The 18,450-nt window shown below is 39.5% G+C and overlaps 1 protein-coding gene across 1 annotated transcript in view; it reads right to left on the bottom strand.

Annotated features, from left to right (window-relative positions):
- Nucleotides 1-18,450, bottom strand: part of LOC103272475 (fibrillin-1-like) — a gene marked incomplete at its 5' end in the record, with an annotated part of 47,266 nt that overhangs the window by 10,799 nt on the left and 18,017 nt on the right. The window contains 12 exons of the mRNA XM_008069964.2: nucleotides 169-285; nucleotides 1,887-2,009; nucleotides 2,250-2,375; nucleotides 4,731-4,937; nucleotides 5,515-5,640; nucleotides 7,849-7,980; nucleotides 9,769-9,891; nucleotides 11,453-11,572; nucleotides 13,669-13,785; nucleotides 14,034-14,099; nucleotides 14,449-14,598; nucleotides 18,320-18,445. Of these exons, the coding sequence (XP_008068155.1) occupies nucleotides 169-285; nucleotides 1,887-2,009; nucleotides 2,250-2,375; nucleotides 4,731-4,937; nucleotides 5,515-5,640; nucleotides 7,849-7,980; nucleotides 9,769-9,891; nucleotides 11,453-11,572; nucleotides 13,669-13,785; nucleotides 14,034-14,099; nucleotides 14,449-14,598; nucleotides 18,320-18,445 (1,533 nt within the window). The remainder of the gene's footprint in view (nucleotides 1-168; nucleotides 286-1,886; nucleotides 2,010-2,249; nucleotides 2,376-4,730; nucleotides 4,938-5,514; nucleotides 5,641-7,848; nucleotides 7,981-9,768; nucleotides 9,892-11,452; nucleotides 11,573-13,668; nucleotides 13,786-14,033; nucleotides 14,100-14,448; nucleotides 14,599-18,319; nucleotides 18,446-18,450) is intronic.

The raw sequence follows: 18,450 nt of genomic DNA, 5'->3' as shown, positions 1-18,450 counted from the left end.
ATACGTGCATGTGTGTGTGTGTGTGTGTGCTCGTGCATATATATATAATTAGCTTATATATATACATATATATGTATATATATATTAGCTTTTGCTTTCTTATCCTAATAGCAGAAGAAATAACAAAATTGCTACATTCCATATAGGGTTTTACTCTCTCCCACGTACCAATGCAGGCAGTATGGTGTTGGGTAAATCCAGGAGGACATTTGCATGTGAAGCCACCAATGGTGTTAACACACAGGAATTGGCAGTTGTGTTGCTTGGTTGCACACTCATCAAGATCTAAAAGAAAAATGCAAGATGAGCCTCTTTGGGTCAAGCAGACAAGACAGGTTTAGAGAAGCCACTCTTATGGAGCAGCTGTAAGTTTTGATTTCTAAGTTTCAAATGACCATGGTCAGAACAAAGCCACAGCAAATGGCAAGGAGAACACCAGAGGATAAAGGTTTGAAAGATAAAACAAGTTTTCCATTTAGACATAATAATAATAATAATAATAATTTAAACCTTAAGAAAAAAAAATAGGAGAAAGAAACTTAAGTTGTAAGTGGATGTATGTATAAAAATTACAGTTGCTTTTTGCATTCTTAAAACCACATAATCTTAATGAAACATTTAATTTCCATTTTTCATCTTTTATCTGCTAGAAATTTTTGAGAACTTTCTGCCCTCACGGGTTAGAAAAATGTTGTTTGTTTTGTTTGTTACAGTTAATATACACAACGAAAGCCATTTTTGCTTAAATTTGGTTATTTATATGAATAAATATATGGCTCTGAGTTAAAGCCTCACACTGCTTAGAACTCACTGTGACCCACAGGTGCAGAAGTTCCATGTTTGAGAAGAACAAAGCTATGAGCAACTCCTTCATTTAAGATGGTGAGAGTTTGTAAGTAAGTCTCTCAACTTCTTCTCCTCATGATTACTAGGGTTTGTGCTGCACAGGAAGACCTCAGGCGATTGCCCCTTATGCCATCTTCTATTACATGCCTTTCAACTCTCCCTCTTTCAGCAGACACAGGAAAGAGGTGAAGGGCCCTGCTTCTCACCGTTTCTGCTTCTACTCCACCCCACCTTAACCTTCCCTTACCTTCTATTTTCTCCTTCAAATTTTCATGGCAGCACATGATGACTCTTGTTCTGCCATCTGGTGTACCTTTCCTTCTCCAAATCCCTCACTTTGAAAATTATCCTTAAATATGAGTCACTTGTGCCATGAGCTCAATATGACATTCTTATTGTAGACAAAGATGTTAACAGGAGTAAATTCACATCAAAAGAATTTTGTAAAGGATAACTTCTAGTTGAGAAGGGGTTTCTGGCTAGAGTTTTGCTGTTTCTTAATTCTGTGTGATATTCATATCTCAGGGAAGCTCCTGGAGGGCAATGACAGCCTTGTTTTGCAGAACAGAACTCTGCACATAGTAATTTAATTAATTAGGCACAGTGTTCTCTGGGATTTGTGGCACTGATTATTCTGAGGTATTCCAGGCTTTGCTGGAATCCTGGACTACATAGTTGTTGACTTGACAGACAGCATAAATGCACAAACAGAAAGCAGAGAGTCGGTAATCAATGCAGAAGCTGCTCCACTGGAGCCTTAGAGAGCTGGCCCTGCCATCTCTGAGACCCTCACATATGGTCCCCATGGATCTCATGGGCCATGCAGTGAAGACAGCTGCTCCCACTGGTTCTCCATGATCTCCCTGGCCTTAGCCTCCCTCCAACATAGGAGGTGGGTCTCTTGGAGGCACCAGTCCCAGGGAAGCACCTCTTGCCCACAAAGCAGGTCTTTCAGCTTGCCTATAGATTACTTACAGGCACAAGGAGTGCAGCAATGTGTCAGAAGCCAGGTGAGTGGGCAACGGCAAATTTTACTCTACCTTTGCAGCTTCTTCCATCCTCTTGCAGAATGTAGCCTTTCGGGCACGAGCACTGATAACTCCCTTCTGTGTTTTTGCAGATAAAATTGCAGGGTTTGGGAGCCTGGTTGCACTCATTCAGATCTATGATCAAAGAGAGAGTGTGACTGCCCATTTTTTAAAAAAGTCTATATCTACTGGATCTAACAAAAAATTCTAGTTTTGAGGAAAGAAGTAAACTTTGTAGTCTTTGATCATTATCCTGCATTTTCCTATGAAATTACACAGGCTTTAAAAATGTTTAGCTTTAGGAATCTCATTTTTTTTTTGGCCATAATCTATAATTTCCATTTGGAAATAAGCCATCAGAAATAGAGCACTTACCCACACAGGAAGTCCCAGTTATATCTGGAGTGTAGCCAGTTTTACAAAGGCAATGATATGATCCTCTGTCATTGACACATTCCCCATTTCGGCAAACGTCATGAATAACTTTGCATTCATCAATATCTGTAATTTAACAAATATAAATTGAAATGAGAAAGGATATTATAAAATGGACAACATTCATATGTAGGGGTCACTTCAGTATAAATATCAATAAATTGTGTTCCTATCTTATGGGCCTAAGAAATCAAACCAAAGAGATGAAATTTCAGATGTAGTGGTAGCTATACTGAAATGCAAATCAACAACTTCATTAGAATATAGTTGATAAAATAATCAGGTTAGAGCAAAGCTTTAAAAACAATGCTCTTCTCAGCCGGGCTCTGTGGCTCAGCCTGTGATCCCGTGCCTTTGGGAGGCTTAGGTGAGTGGATTGCCTGAGTCCGCGGGTTCGAGACCCGCCTGGGCAGTGAGACCTCATCTCTACAATAAATAAAAAAATCAGCCGGGCGTGGTAGCGTGCGCCTGTAATTCTGGCTCCTTGGAAGGCTGAGGCGGAAGGATCGCTGGAGCCCAGCAGGTCGAGGCTGCGGTGGCCGGGAGCGGCCACTGCACTCTAGTCTAGGTGACAGAGTGAGACTCCAACTCAAAAAACCCCCCAAAAAAATGGTCTTCTAAATGTATATTGTTTTTCTCTTCTGAGACCATAGATCAACCACCCCAGCTATACATATTTTGCTTCTTGCACCTTCTCATCCCATCAAGCTTACCTTCTGCTGATATCTCAAAAACTAATCACAGCAGGGAATCCTTTTGACAAGGAAACCTCCTTTACTCCCTTAATATTGCATGTTCAAAATAAGGAGGAAAGTTGGTTTTCTGTTTTTGTTTTTAACATTCTCTTTGTTGTTTTTGAAGCTAACTGTGAAAAAATCTCAATTTACACAATACTGGGAAAATTGAGTCAACTTTCCTACTCAGGCGAGGAGGAAAACTAAGCAGCCTCTGGGACGGATGAGAGGGGCTAGGTTTTTGCAGCTGCTAAGGAAAGGAGACCCTTACAGCTCCACACAGGGAGAAAGACTTGGTCAATATGCACCGTTGAGCATTAAAGTCACTGTCCTCCACATTTTGATCCACCTATCCTTACTGCTTGGTAAGGTGCCAATACTAGTAACCTCCCATGTAGGTGAACAGCTCTTGTTTGCCAAACGATCATTTATACCAACAGCTGGGTATGTCTGACCTTTACAGGTTTACTCTGAAGTGCAATTTAGCATGCCCTCAATGGTCTCAAAAAAATGAATCTTTTTTTTATCATCCCCTTTTTACATCTCCAAAACATCATAAACTGCATTTGGTCATTTCATCTTATCTGTCTAGTTCTAGTTTTTTATTTTTGATCCTACCCACTTCCATTATTTTGACTTCAGTCACATCTTCCTAACATTAGCACAAATCTTTCTTAACCTCCTTTTTCCTTCACTTCCAATTTTCTCCCAAAGAGTTAAAAAAAAAAAAAAAAGAACCTAAAAACCAAGTCTCTCCTTTTTCTTACTCCTTTTATGAACTAAAAACCAATTGCAGTTACTGTAGATAGACATAGGGGTCATGCTAGTGATAGCCTAGAAGTCTTCAGAGTAGACTCGAATACCTCAACAGCCTCCTCAGCACTATCTAGTTAAAGCAGTTTGCGCTTTTCCAGATGCAATTGTGTTTCATTGCCAGAATATCAGCATTATTTATACTTCTTTTATGCAATATATTTTAGCTAACTTTAAGAATTAAGCTACATTTTGGTGGACTGACTTTGGAATTTAATGATTATTTATTTCAATGTTTATCTAAAAAATTAAAAAAACTATATTCTGAGTAACTAACGACTAACTTATAGCAAACTTCTATTTAAAATATTGAGGATTCCCTGGAATGCAGAGGCAGGGACCCACAACTTGATCAAGTGAACCAAAGGCACTTTGGCAACATGGCCTTGAATGTTTAAAACACCATAATAGAGGGTTTTATTTTTTGAGTTGAATTACACTGGCGTATAGTGGCATGATCATGATGACCATGGCTCATGGCAGCCTCGACTTCTGGGCTCAGGTGAGCGATCCTTCCACTTCAGCATCCTAAGTAGCCAGCATGATGGCGAATGTCTGTAGTCCCAATTTATTTTTTAAATTTTTTGTAGAGATAAGATTTCACTATGTTGTCCAGGTGGTCTCGAACTCCTGGAATCAAGCAATTTGCCTCTCTTGGCCTCCCAAAGTGCTGGGATTACAGACATGAGCCACTGTGCCTAGCCTCATAATGAAGAATTTTTATTGATCTCAGCCGTGTAACTCAATCTAGGAATACTCTGTAGGTCCCATATTCTCATCTGTCTCTCATAGAAAAACAAATAGATACCCTGAAGGTATTTTTGGACCATAAAGTACCCCTCCATTGGCCACAAATCAAAACAAAATTAAGTACCTGCTCCGTTGGTCATGAATCCTCGGCCATGGGGGCAGAGTTTCTTAAAAGCCACGGTGCCCTGGAAAGGGCATATCTCACAGTGGGGACCCCAGCCTCTCCCTCCATCACAGCAGCATTCAGACTTGGTGACGGGGTTCCTGTTGCTGGAGCCAATTTGACACATGTTTTGTAGCACCTCTGTGAAGCAGTACCCTTCTCGGTTGTCTGGAAGGGACATTATATGGCAAAAAACATTTTAGGAAATTTTATGGGCACAACAGGGTATTAAGAATTTGGTCAGATATAAAAACCAAAAAGGATGTAACACTTTACCCTGTGTGAGAAGAAGCGAGAAGGGAAAGCTGGAGACAGCAGGAAAAGAGAAAGGCTGACGTCTGAGGGAAACAAATAAGAAATTCAGTAAGTAGGCAGAAAGACATTGGTCTAGACAAGCTCATAACTCTATCTGCTCCCAGAAATAAGGGGCAATAGCCATGCTATAGAGAGAGGGGCAGAGAAACATACTGAGATGGATCCTGATTACCAAGGGCTAAAAAGGGCAGCCAGGAAAGAAATTCCAAACAAGTGATTCAGTGATACAATTAGCAAAGGAAGAATTTAGCTGCAGGGTGGTGCTAAGCCCAATGGACAATCACAGTTACTAAGTCATCTCCAAAATATGAACATTTTTAATGCTTCCTCAAATTTTGACATTTTCTTTAATTTCAACTAAGAGATATGGGTTTCCAGCACCCCAGGGTGGAGGTGGAGGTTACGGAAGCATGCTGCTGACTGGACTCACCGAGGCACTCATCCTGGGTGGGACTGGCAGTGAACCCATCGTTGCACTCACAGGTGTAGCTCCCACGGGTGTTGAGGCAGCGCCCGTTCTCACAGATCCCTGGCTTGGTTTGACATTCATTCTCATCTGTTTGGTTTCATTGAAGGACCAAAAACAAAAACAGTCACCTGACTATCTTATAGAAAGATAGCCTTCCTGCCTGCCTGCCTGCCTTCCTTCCTTCTTCCCTCCCTCCCACTCTCCCTTCTTCCTTCCTTCCTTCTCTTCTCCCTTCTTCCTTCCTTTTCTCCCTCCTTCCCTTCCTTTTTCCCTCCCTCCCTCCTTCTGTCCCTCCCTCTTTCTGTCCCTCCCTCTTTCTCTCCTTCCTTCCTTCTTTCCTTCCTTTCTTCCTTCCTTCCTTCCTTCCTTCCTTCCTTCGTTCCTTCCTTCCTTCCTTCGTTCCTTCCTTCCTTCCTTCCTTCCTTCCTTCCTTCCTTCCTTCCTTCCCCCTCTCTTCCTTCCCTCCCTCCCTCCCTCCCTCCTTTTTTTTATCCCCCCCGCCTTTCCGTTCCTCTCCCCCTCCCTTCCCTTCCTTCCTAACATAGTTTGTGAATAGCTAACCTCTTCGCATATTCAAAATTCAAAAGGTATAAAAAGGTATTCAGCAAAAGTCTGCCCTTCCTTTCCTGTTTCCCAGCCACCAAACACCCCTCCTGAGAGGCAACCAATGCTGTGAGCAATTTCTAATGTCTCTTTCCAGGGATGGATTATACATATTAAAGGTAATATATACATACTTGTATGTATATATATATGTGTGTGTATGTGTGTACACTTCTGCTTTTTTAAAAACATAACTGATATCATTTTATATACTTAAACATATATGGTAGCATTTTATGTACACTTACATTTTTCACTTAATAAAATGTACATCTTTTTATATCAGTACATAAAGATGACTCCCAAAGGATTATTTCAAGTGAAGGGAAAAAAAATTGAAAGATCAACATGTTAAACAAATATAATACTTTATTGGAATAATATCTGTAATGGTCAGTATTGACCTGGGAGAGTTTGTCTAGACTAATCTTCAAATTCAATATAGGTTATGTTTATTATAATATTTAAACAATATTAAGAAATAATAAACTATAATTCAGTTTCCTAGGTTTTAAAAAATTAAAATATCTAGAGATTCTTAGAATTATCTGATGATTTGAAAGTAGTTCAGAGTCCCTGAGATGAAGATCTCACTAGGAGAGGCAGAGTGTTGGAAGGTGACATCCGGAGCAATGTTAAAATAGATTAAAATCCCAGTGGTCATGCCACCCCCAGACCAATTAAATCAGAATATCAGAGGTTGGAACCAAGCTCCCCAAGTGATTCCCATGTGCAGCTGAGGTTTAGAGACACTGATCCAGCAGGATCTCTGTGTGTTCTTTAATCCAGATCCTTTTTTTCCTGTGCTTTTTAAAGTCTGCTCTTTAGGTATTGTTTCAATCTATATCTTACAGAGTAAGGGCAAATGAGATTCTTAATTTTCTTGACTGACCAAGCATAAAATATACTTCCAGATGTCATTCACTTTTAAAAGGGATGAGGATACAATGTGGGGATTTTCTATTAATTTATTTCTGTAATTATCATCTAAGCAGAGATCAGGAAACGTTTCTGCAAGGGCCAGACAGTAAATATTTTAGGCCTTGTGGGACATATGGTCTCTGTTGCAACAACTTGGCACATGCTTCCTATGGTATGAAAGCATCCATGGACAATATATAAATAAAACTTTATTTATAAAAATGGATGATGGGCTGGCAGGCTGGAATTGGCCTGTGGGCTGTGGTAGTTTGTAAACCCCTGGTCTAAAGCTGTAGTTCTCAATGCTGGATCCATGTTAGAATCAGTGGAGGCACTTTAAAAAATACCAGTGCCTGGACCCCACTCTAGACAAGAACAAATTTTTCTGGTGGTAGATCCCACTGGTTTAGAGAAACTCCTGGTTCAGAGGAACCTGGCATTTGTACTCAATGTCAGGGCACAGTAGCAAAGTTGAATCAACAGGAAAGCATTCCAGTGTGGTGGAGATAACTGACCCCCAAATCAACAAAGACTCCTGTGCTGACTGAAGAATAAAGGAAGGGAGAAGAAGAAAGGCATGAGGTTTCAATCCTGGCAGCAAATGGGTCAAGAAAGTAGGGAAAGGCCACCTCAGAGGGAGAAGTGACATGAGGTAAGAGAGGCAAAATGGCTCTGGCTAAGAACACACTGCCACAAGGACTCAGCACCCTGGTTCCTTTTGTCTGTCATCATTTCTGACAACCTAAACTTCTTCCCCAGAAATCCTCTTACCTATGCAGCCTTCTCCATCGGGTCTCCGCTGGTACCCGGGTCCACAGATGCACATGTATGTGCCAATGAGGTTCTTGCATTCCATTTGTTTTTCAGTACAGTCGTGTTTTCCCTCTTCACATTCATCCTCGTCTGTAAAAAAAAGTGTCCAGTCACTGATTTGTCAAAGAAGCTGCCTTTACCTGTCTTGTAAACATAAAATGGTAGCAAGTAACCCATTTTCATCTATGTTATTTCAGTATTGGTCTTACGGTCTTTTGGTTTGTTGAGTGTTGAGCCCCTCAAGGAAGCAAAAGGAGTCTCCTAACCACCTTTGCACTTGAAGAAATTGCTCCCTAACCAACTGATTACCTCTTCAAGAAACATAATTCTAATCATGGCTTTCTTCTGTTTCCTTCCTTTACTTCTTATATTCCTTATTCAAAGCATAATTTCTAATTATTTTTGGCTAATTGGACTAAAAATACCTTATGTAATTATAATATAATGAATATACATAATATGATAATTATAACAGCATTGTAATTATAATACATGATAATATAATAATTATAACAGTACTACCATCATAACTTAGAATAATAAACCAAAGCTTCCATTATTCAATAATTAGAATACAACACAGTAAATAATAATATATTATTTTAATATGATAATGTTAATAAATATGACATAATATTAGAATAACTATTACAGTTGGGCGCAGTAGCTCAAGTCTGTAATCCCAGCACATTGGGAGGCTGAGGAGAGAGGATTTCCTGAGCCCGTGTGTTTGAGACCAGCCTGGGCAACATGCTGAGACCTTATCTCTACAATGAATAAAAAAATTAGCCAGGTGTGGCAGCGCACGCCTGTAGTTCCAGCTACTTAGAAGACTGAGGCGAAAGGATTGCCAGAGCCCAGCAGGTCGACGCGGGGGTGGCTATGAGCATACCACTGCACTCCAACCTGGGCACTGGAGTGAGACTCCAATTCAAAAAATATATATACATGTATATATAATAAAAGCTTTGGTTTTTATACTTTCATGAAAAGTCAAGCACCAGAAGTATCTTATTCTCTACCGGTTTTTCCTTCATCTCCTTTTTTCTGGGGTCAGTTGGGTCTTCTCAATCTTTACTTCCTGCCCTACTGCATTTCCTTTTCTCCTTATTATTCCCTTTTACATGCTCTGAGCTAAGAAACTTAGAATTTATACTAATGTGATGAAGCGCTCTCACTTAGGAAATCTCCTCACCCTCAAGCAAAATTGTATTTAAATAGCCATCTTGAGCGAACAGGTATCTGTCTGCTCATTGAAGATCTTGGGAGAAACAAATCAGAGGTCTTTAAGGACAAACTCTATGATTACCCAAGTTCGTATTATAGAGCCCAGTCCAGGGCTTTGGAAATTGCAGGTATTCAGTAGGCATTTTTAATGGAAAGGGTTTAACTAAAGTAGATTTCATGTGCTACCCCATTCTTGAAACAAAATATTCTTTAGTCAGGGAGATTTCCTCCTTTTGTGTTCTCAGGGCATTTTGTATATAGGAGCACCACATTTTGTATATATAACCACTACAGCATTTATCACACTGATTATGATATTTTATTTGTATCTATTTCAATCTCTTCATATTGAGCTTTCTGAATGTGTGGAAACATCTTTTTTCTCCCCCTTACATCTTCACATCTGGTAGAAAGACTGGCATGTTGTGGGCATGCAATTCACAATGAGAACTAATAAAGGGCCTGCAGTGTAGCCCTTAAGTCACCTTGATGATACTTCAAGCTACAATTTAGAGGAAAACGTGGCAGTGACAACCCCCATATTTTCCACAGACTACATATGTTTCCCTATTAATGGAAGCTTTGGACATGTCCCGTTATGGATAGAGTTAGATCTTCCTGGCTGAGATGACCTTGAATATGATGTCTCACCTTTGCACATCCTCCTGTCTTCTCTCAGAACATATCCAGCAGGACATTTGCATTCATATGATCCATAAGTGTTTACACACCGGAAAGCACAGAGCAGAGGATTCTGGGCACATTCATTTATATCTGCAGCAGAAGGTAGTAGGAAAATAATGGATCATGGACATCAACAACAAAAAAAGAATCTACTTTTACCAAAAGTTGAAATGCTCCATTGTCATAAACACAGATGAACCAAGTAGTTTCTGATTTTAGGAAATTATAAAATGATTGGGTAGTTTATATCTTGTATAAGTAGGGTGACTATACAACCTGGTTCTCTCAACACAGTCCTGACTTATGCTTGCTGTCTCGGTATAATTATTATAATTACTCATCGATGGATGAGAAGTTATAGGTCACTCTACATATAGAGGATTTTTCATAAATTCTGGTTTTGAGGGTTCAGGTTGACCATTTGCTACTTCTTATATTTATAAGTCTTGAGAATCAGACCCCATTCAGCCCAAACATCTGTGGTAAGAACAGAAGCTGACCCCTCCAATATTGTTCACCACTTCCCCTTCCCTAGCCAAAGACGCTCCCAAGAAATAACTGACTCTTCTGCCCAAGCAAATCATTTTACACTTACAGAGATACTTAATTCAAGCCTTAAATAGATGAGAACAACTTTACCATTAGTGGGCAAAACTCTGTGAATTACAGAGTTTGGAACCATCAGAATGAATTTTGGAAAAGCAGGGTTAAAGCAGACCATCTCAACTATGATGTTGTTCCTCAAGGCCAGTGGTGCTGACTGAGAACATGAGTGGGTGTCTAGATTATGACTTAGTCACAACCTCTAAAGATTCACCAACAACTCTGACAATGGTGTGGATGAGTCATATCTCTGATAAAGAGCTCATTTTGATACCAACTTTATCTTCTACTTTCACTTCTCCTTCATTCTCTTCTTTGGCCAGTGAATCTCAACTCGAGAATGTATCAGATCACCTAGAGGGCTGCTGGGCCCCACTCCACTCTTAAAAGTTTTCTGATTCAGGAGGTCTTGCATAAGGCCAAGGTAAGCCTGAAAATGTGCATTTCTATTTCTAACAAGTTCCCAGGAGATTCTGGGGCAGCTAGTTTAGGGACTACCCTTTGAGTGTCACTGTTCTAGACATTCCTTCCTTTTTTCCATCTTTCCATAACATTCTACCAGGTTTAATAATGGACAGCTTTCAGAATTTATATAGAATAAGGGACCTCTTTTGTTGTGATTGCCTCCAGATGGCTACAGGATGTTGGTAGTTATCTCAGTGTGCAGATAGTTTTATGACTAGAAAAGAAGAGAAAAAGAGAAAAGAAAAAGAAAGGGAGCATAGGAGATGAAGAGGAAGAAGGGGAAAATAGAAAATAAGAAAGATGGTTGTAAATAAGACAAGAGTTGTATCCAAATATAAGCAATAGAAGACAACAACAAGAACTCTGTGATATACAGTGTAACTTGCGCCATGAGTCAACTACATCTTTCTTGGATACTTTATGCAGAGAGGTTACACAGGGAAGAAATGATGGAATGGTCCATCAGGGTCAGATATTCTTTATTCTATACACCCTGAGTGGTATTTAATACTAAAACTTGTAATCACCAACTGTTCCCATGATCAGTAAATGTAACTAACTGTTCTGTGTTTAAGAGGCTTACCTTCACATGTCATCATGGGACCAGGTTCAAATCCCTCCTCACAGGTGCATTCAAAACCTCCAATCACATTCTTGCATGTTCCATTTCCACAAGGATTGCCCACAGAGCATTCATCAGTATCTGCAAGTGACCAGGAGTATATCCAAAACATGATTAATTGAGATAAAGTAGACTTGGACTCAGATAATACCTCTCATTCTATCAGAGTACTTTGATCTGTAATGTCTTTGTCAATTCTCATTCTGTTTTTTCAAGAAAGGAGTGCACAGGAAATTGGACTTGCTGTGAAATTCGACTTGCTCAGTGACAGTGAAGGTGACAGCATTGGGATGTCTAGTCCTTGCAGTGTTCATCTTCATAAGCTCCTCCAGCCTCCCACATTATGAAGAAGTAAATTTTCACCAGGAGTAGATACTTTAAGGGTTAAAACAAGCCTCCTATCACCAGTGAAAAGTTTCTGGTTGTTTAAAGCTAGAAATACATTTCCAGTTTGGCCTTACATTACATCACTCTCCAAGAAGCCTTAAACGTGATGGATTTTTGCCAGATATAAAATAGAAGACTAAACTTATGCGAAATAAAAGACCAGAGGTTAAGAAAAATTAATATACTGAATAAAATCAAGATTCAAGTAGATTTAGTTGAAACCAGATGGTGTACATTAGGCAGAGGAAAGACTATAGAAATATGTTTAGGTTATGATCTCTCTAAACCACCATGAAGAGAGAACAAATCTTATCAAGGATATATATATACATATATAGAAGGCATATACATATATATATGTCTTCTAACCCATCCACCTAGAATACTCACTGTTCTTATTCTGACACACAACCCCACATTCCTTGGGGAGAATACCTTCCTTTGAGAAAGAAAAAATTTTGAGAAATAACATTGTTATTTTAACTATCTAAGGCACAGAAGAGTAATGACTGTTGTCAAGGGTAACATCTTATGCTGAAGTTCTGAAGTCAGAAAGTGAAGGTGGTAGAGAGATCCTAGGCAGGAAGGCTCATTTTGTACGTACATAGTAGCACTAACTGAAGATTCCAAAGGGAAAACACTAACGAATTTGCTTTTGTCCTACTATTAAATCACATTTCACTGTCAAAAATATTATTTTGCCTCCCAGGTAATAAAAATCCCAGTATCACTGATTTTTAGAGCTGCAAGGGTAATTAGTTATAAATTAGTTTATTTGCATAACATTAAATCCAAAGGTCTAGAAAGGTTAAAGAACTTGCTTAAACTCCCACAGTCATAGCTGGGGCTGAAATCCTCACACCTTGATTTTCTGTATGGAAAGAGCACTTTCTGATCTACCCAGACAAACCTTCAGCATTTATTGCAATTTTTTTTTTTTTTTTTGAGTTGGAGTCTCACTCTGTCACCCAGACTGGAGGGCAGTGGCTGCTCCCGGCCACCGCAGCCTCGACCTGCTGGGCTCTGGCAATCCTTCTGTCTCAGCCTTCCAAGTAGCCGGAATTATAGGCATGCGCTACCACACCAGGCTGATTTTTTGATTTATTGTAGAGATGCGGTCTTGCTGCCCAGGCGGGTCTCGAACCTGTGGGCTCAGGCAATCCACTCACCTCAGCCTCCCAAAGTCGCGAGATTACAGGCTGAGCCACCGAGCCCGGCTATTGCAATATTAATGAAGTTATATTTAATTGCTTTCCAATTTTTAGATAACTAAAGTAATACTTGCATTTAACTTGGAGTTAGTGTTGATTTGGGGCAAAGGCCAGTTCTTTGAAATTTTAATAAGTAGGTTAAAACAAGAGGGATTTATACTGGGTATATAGACTTTCTTGGTACTAAATGTAATAAAACCCAGATAAATTTTTTACTTTCTAATAGAATAAGCTTATGATCATTAACAATATTTTTTAAAAATTCACAAAGATTTTCATGAAGATGTTGTCCTTTCTAGTATTTCTTCTAACGTGTTCAGTGGCTGCCTTCACCATTACACTGTAGGGTCCAGGCAAAAAAGGACCTTGTCTGCCTGGTTCACTACCACTGCTTCAGAGCCTAGAACAGTGCCTGGCACCTAGTGGGGACTCAGCTCGTATTCTAAATGAATGATACATAAACAAATGGACAAAACTTACATAAGTCCCATTTTGGAACTTATACTTACTAATGTGAATGTGTACAGTTTAAATTCTAATTTGTAAAATGCTAGTGGAAGAAACCAACTTATGACTCACCCACGCACTCGTTCCCCTCTAGAATATAACCAAAGGGACACTCGCAGCGATAGGAGCCGTCTGTATTGATGCACTGCCCATGTTTACAGACATCGGGTTCTTTGCATTCATCCATATCTTAAGCAAGGAGGAAAAAAATATCGTGAATAACAAGGTACTATTTTTTAAAAAACAAAGGTAAGTTATCATTTCCCCATTTAATCAAGTGAATATCTAATATTATGATAAAATAATTGTTATCTAACTGAAATGAAGAAGTAGAGCCTAATTTTTCAAGATAGAATTAAGAACAACTGGAAAAAGAGTAAAGAAAAGGCTGATTGAGAATACTGAGAAATGCTGAAAATTCAGCACAGGCTACTGACCAACTGCAGAATCGTCAGGTCCTACGATGATCCCACTTCCATAGGGACAGATCTGGCGGAAGGCCTCTGCAGTGGAGACACACACTCATTAACAGACAGACCAAGCATTTTTGTGGCCCAAATCGCCACATGCTGCACATATTGATAAGTGATGAATAAGACAAGCCCAGAAGCCAGAGGAAGTTAACAAGACTCCCAAAGATATTGTGTCTATTCCTTGGGCATCTCTGATTCACAACATAATTAAAAAGAAAACAACTACCTAGCTCCCAAGATAAAATAATTTTTAATGGCATTCTAATTAGACTTACAATTGAGTCAAGTTGTCTTAGTGTCTTTAAGGTCTCCAATCGTACTTGAGTCAAGGCCTGTCTACCTTACATGGCCCAAAGACAAACACAGATGACAGACATACCATCAGGCTCAGTGGGGCACAGCTCGCAGGGATCTCCCCAGCCTTCTCCCTTCAATGCACAGCAGCACTCCTGCTTGGAGTGATTTCTGGATTTGGGTGATGAGCACTTCCCTCCTTCAAACTTGGCATAACAGTAGCTCATGCGTAAATCTGCAGCATAAATTTATGATACCCTTCAGTTGCTTTCCTACTAAATCTTTATTCTACAACAGTGAATAAAAATCTATCCACCACGTAAAATATGTCCTCCTCTCATTACCACAGCAATAACCCTTAAGCGATCCTAATAGTATCTGAGCTGAGATGGTTCAAGCCCTGAGTAACTTTTGTAGTGAGATCTGATTAAACCTCTGTGATCTTAAGTTGATTACTTCTCATTTTAACCACAATTTCAAAACAAGCTGATGTGAATAATAAAATCCAACACAGTCAGTTTTCAAAACTGACATGTGCCAGTGACGTCAGGATTGGAATGTCTGGAGAGAATCATTCACAGCATCCTCTCATTGACACTCTGCTTGCATGTGCTTTGTATAAGGTTTAGTGAACACACTAGAGTAAGGAACACCTCCTAGTTCCAACAGTGACTTGTGACATCACACTTTGCTGTTTATTCTGTGTTCCCTAAGCCCTAGAACCAAAATATAACCCCAGAACACAGGCAAAGAGCAAATACAGAAGCGGTAACTTTGTAGACTGGCAAAAATACAATAAGTGGGTCAGTCACTAAAGCAGCTACTCATAAAGGTGCTGAGTGCAAAATGCAGGTGGGGCTTTTTGCAGATTTTACAAACACATACACACACACACACAGAGCCAATGTTAAATGTAAACAGAAGCCTGTTTAGCTTAACAGAGAAAGTAAAGGAAAGAGGAGGACAGGGCTGTGGGTGGATAAGAATAGAACATTTCTTTAATATTGATTATTGTTTGGTGACTCCAACAAGGAAAATGGAATCTATTTCCTACAAAGTGGTCCAACATTGCTTGACATAATTTTGGAAACTGACTTTGCCATTTCTTATAGAACAAATTGGGTGACTCTAAAAAGTGAGATCATTCAGGGGTCTGGAGTGTGTTTGCCTTCAAACTTGACTTCTAAAGCCTTGTAAAACTCCTCTCTCATTACACAGAGGCTAAAATCTCCAGGTTTTAAAGAAATACTTTCGTATCTATTTCGTACGACTCTTCTTTCTTTATGTCTACCCAGCTCTGCCTTTTTCATTCTCTCCTATCACTATTTCTCAGTGGCAGGAAGCATAATATCATAACCACCTAAGCATGTCTGTTAAAACAATTTCAGCAGCCTTTATCTCATGACAAAGGAGATAATGTAAGGATAACAGAGTTGCCTAAGATAATCATGAATTGAAGTTTAAAATCTCTCTCTATTATATTTACCAAGTCCTATATGTCAACTTCAGTTAGCTTCCCCAGTGAACTTGCTCAACACTTCATGGCTACCAACTCATCCAGGTAAATCATCGCTCTAGTGTCTATTGCATTTCCCCACTTGTTGTGACTAGGATCTGGCACACACCTTTCAGTGAAGTATCCTTCTGAAGGTCAAGAGCAATAGAAGTCAGTCCTTGCCCTGCAGTCTATCAATGTGTGCTTGGTTGAGAAACTTCAAGATTTAACAAATTTTTGTTTCTTGGAGGACACCTTTATCCCCAGTTCTTGTCATGTACAGTGTTTTGCACTTATCGGTCTTGTTTTTATTATTTATACCTAATCTGTCTTAAGATGCGTGACTACTCACAAACATATCTCAACAAATAAAACCAAACTCTCGCCTTTTTTTTCCAGTCTATAGTGTTTCTTTTAAACCTAGATACAAGCATGTTCTAATATTGGTGTGTTAAAATTCTCATTCTCCTTTTCTTTAAATGCTGACCTAGTTCCAGACCCCAGTTCTATCTCCTCCCACCATTCCACCCTACCCTACCCCACAAATCTTGGCATTATACAGAGACTCAAATGCATGAAATTTTGAGTCAGCCTAAGTAACAAATTTCCCTTCATTGAACTTTGCAAATGGGAGTGGTTCGTTTACACCTGTGGTCTTCAGGGCCAGGATCTGTCCACCTGAGTTCCATGGCATTTGTTCCTTTAAAAACATTATCCATGGCTCTGTGGAATGTTCTCATTCCATGGGCAACAGAAGTCTAACTCCTAATTTGTCATCTTACAAGAAAAACCCAGCTCTCAATTTCCTGGCTCCAGCAAAACCTGTACTCTGTGGGAGATTTACTTTTGCTTATGGTGATTCTCTAGAATTGGTTTATTAATCAAGGGTGCCTTGTGTTGGGAAAGAGAGCTGTGCCTGCCCACATACTTCAACTAGGACTCGCTGGGATGCCTGTTTACCAGTCCATCTGCAAAGAGCCCTTAATGACCTCTAAAATTTCATCAGAACTACAAAAGTCACTTTCCCTGCTTGCATTCCTTAGTCCTGGCTCTGCCTCCTGGAGCTGAGCATGTGGCAGGGCTGTTCACAGCTGGGCTGATTCTTCCTGCAGTGTTAGCTTGCTCTGTGACAGGCCAGTGCAAATTGAATTAATAGCCTATGAGTTTCCTCTGGCCTGCCACATCGGCAGATTCACACCTGGTTTCTCACTGCTTTCCTTCCAAACTCAGGCCAAGCCAAAAGCACACAAAAACAAGAGAGTAGGAGTTAGAATGTATCTGGTTGGTCTGCACCATGCAGAATATCTGTTTGAATCAAGTACTACCCTGAAACTCACATAAGCTACCTACAAGTTGAAACCAACCAGAGAATTCTCAACTCTCCCCTTCAAACTTCCAAAATAACCAGTTGGGACATAAACAGTTAATGGGACAATTCGAATAACACTAATCAGAGTCTACAAAGGACTCAGAAACTAACAAAGCTTTGTCACATACTCAGTAAGGCTGGTTGGGCAGGTAACACATATTGTTTAAAATGAGGAAACTGAACTTTTGAAAGATTAAATTACTTGCTCTAGGCTAAAATCAAAACTGGGACCCCAAATCCAATTTTTGGAATCTTAAATGATATCTAATGCCTCCTCCATAGTTCCACACACAAAACCCAACAACCAAAAAAATCCTCAATCTAACACCAAAATAACAACAATAACAACTAAACAACAAAAAACGCTGGTAGAAAAACAAAAAAAAACAAACAAACAAAAAATGTGTTTGATCCATCCCTCTACCTCCTAATTCATTAAAATAGTTTGTATATGTAGATAGCCATACACAACTATATTGTTTAGAAAGTCTAAATAGTTTTCTGGGACTTAAGTACACACTGTCATGCTGAAATTTGGGCTCCTTCTGATTTTTTTTAAATTGGAAAATAAACTGGCAAACCCTTGAAAATCTTTACTGAAACAGTTGACAAGTATTCTTCCTGAAAATGGACTATGGTCCAGCAAGAACCCTGGACAGTTTAAATTTATTTTTTTCTTAGAGAACTTGTGGTAGAAGGGATGGGTACCATAGCCTGGGGACATAAGGTTAAATATAAAAGGGCTCATATTTTGTAAGTTACTTCTTCAGAGGCAGGGAATATGTAGCTTTGCTGTTTCAGTGGCTCATGGTGATCTCTTACTGATGGGCCTATCGACATTTGTGTTCTCAGGGGAAAAGATAGGTTTAAGTGCCAGGACAGTTGTATAAGCAACCATAACCTGATGGATGAGTTTTTAACCTTAAAAGTAAAAATGAACCTTCTGACATATGGTTATCATTAGACCTCTGGGTAAATAAAAACTCTCCATTTTCCTGTTTACAAAGAATCAGGTTTTGATATGTTTAAAAAATAAGACCACAACAAATAAATACAGAGTAACGAAAGTCCAAAGTCTTCAAAGGCACTTACCTTGGCACCTTCTTCCAGTGGAGGACAAGGAGAACCCTTCTGGACACAGACATTTGAAGCTGCCTTCAGTGTTACTGCATGTGCCCAGGGCACAAATTTCTGGCTCTTCAACACATTCATCAATATCTAAA

The sequence above is a fragment of the Carlito syrichta genome, unplaced genomic scaffold (assembly GCF_000164805.1).
Source record: "Carlito syrichta isolate Samal-C Ts95f unplaced genomic scaffold, Tarsius_syrichta-2.0.1 Scaffold312601, whole genome shotgun sequence".
NCBI lineage: Eukaryota > Metazoa > Chordata > Mammalia > Primates > Tarsiidae > Carlito > Carlito syrichta.
Note: the sequence above shows the minus strand (reverse complement) of the source record. Positions and strands in the feature narration are given on the sequence as shown.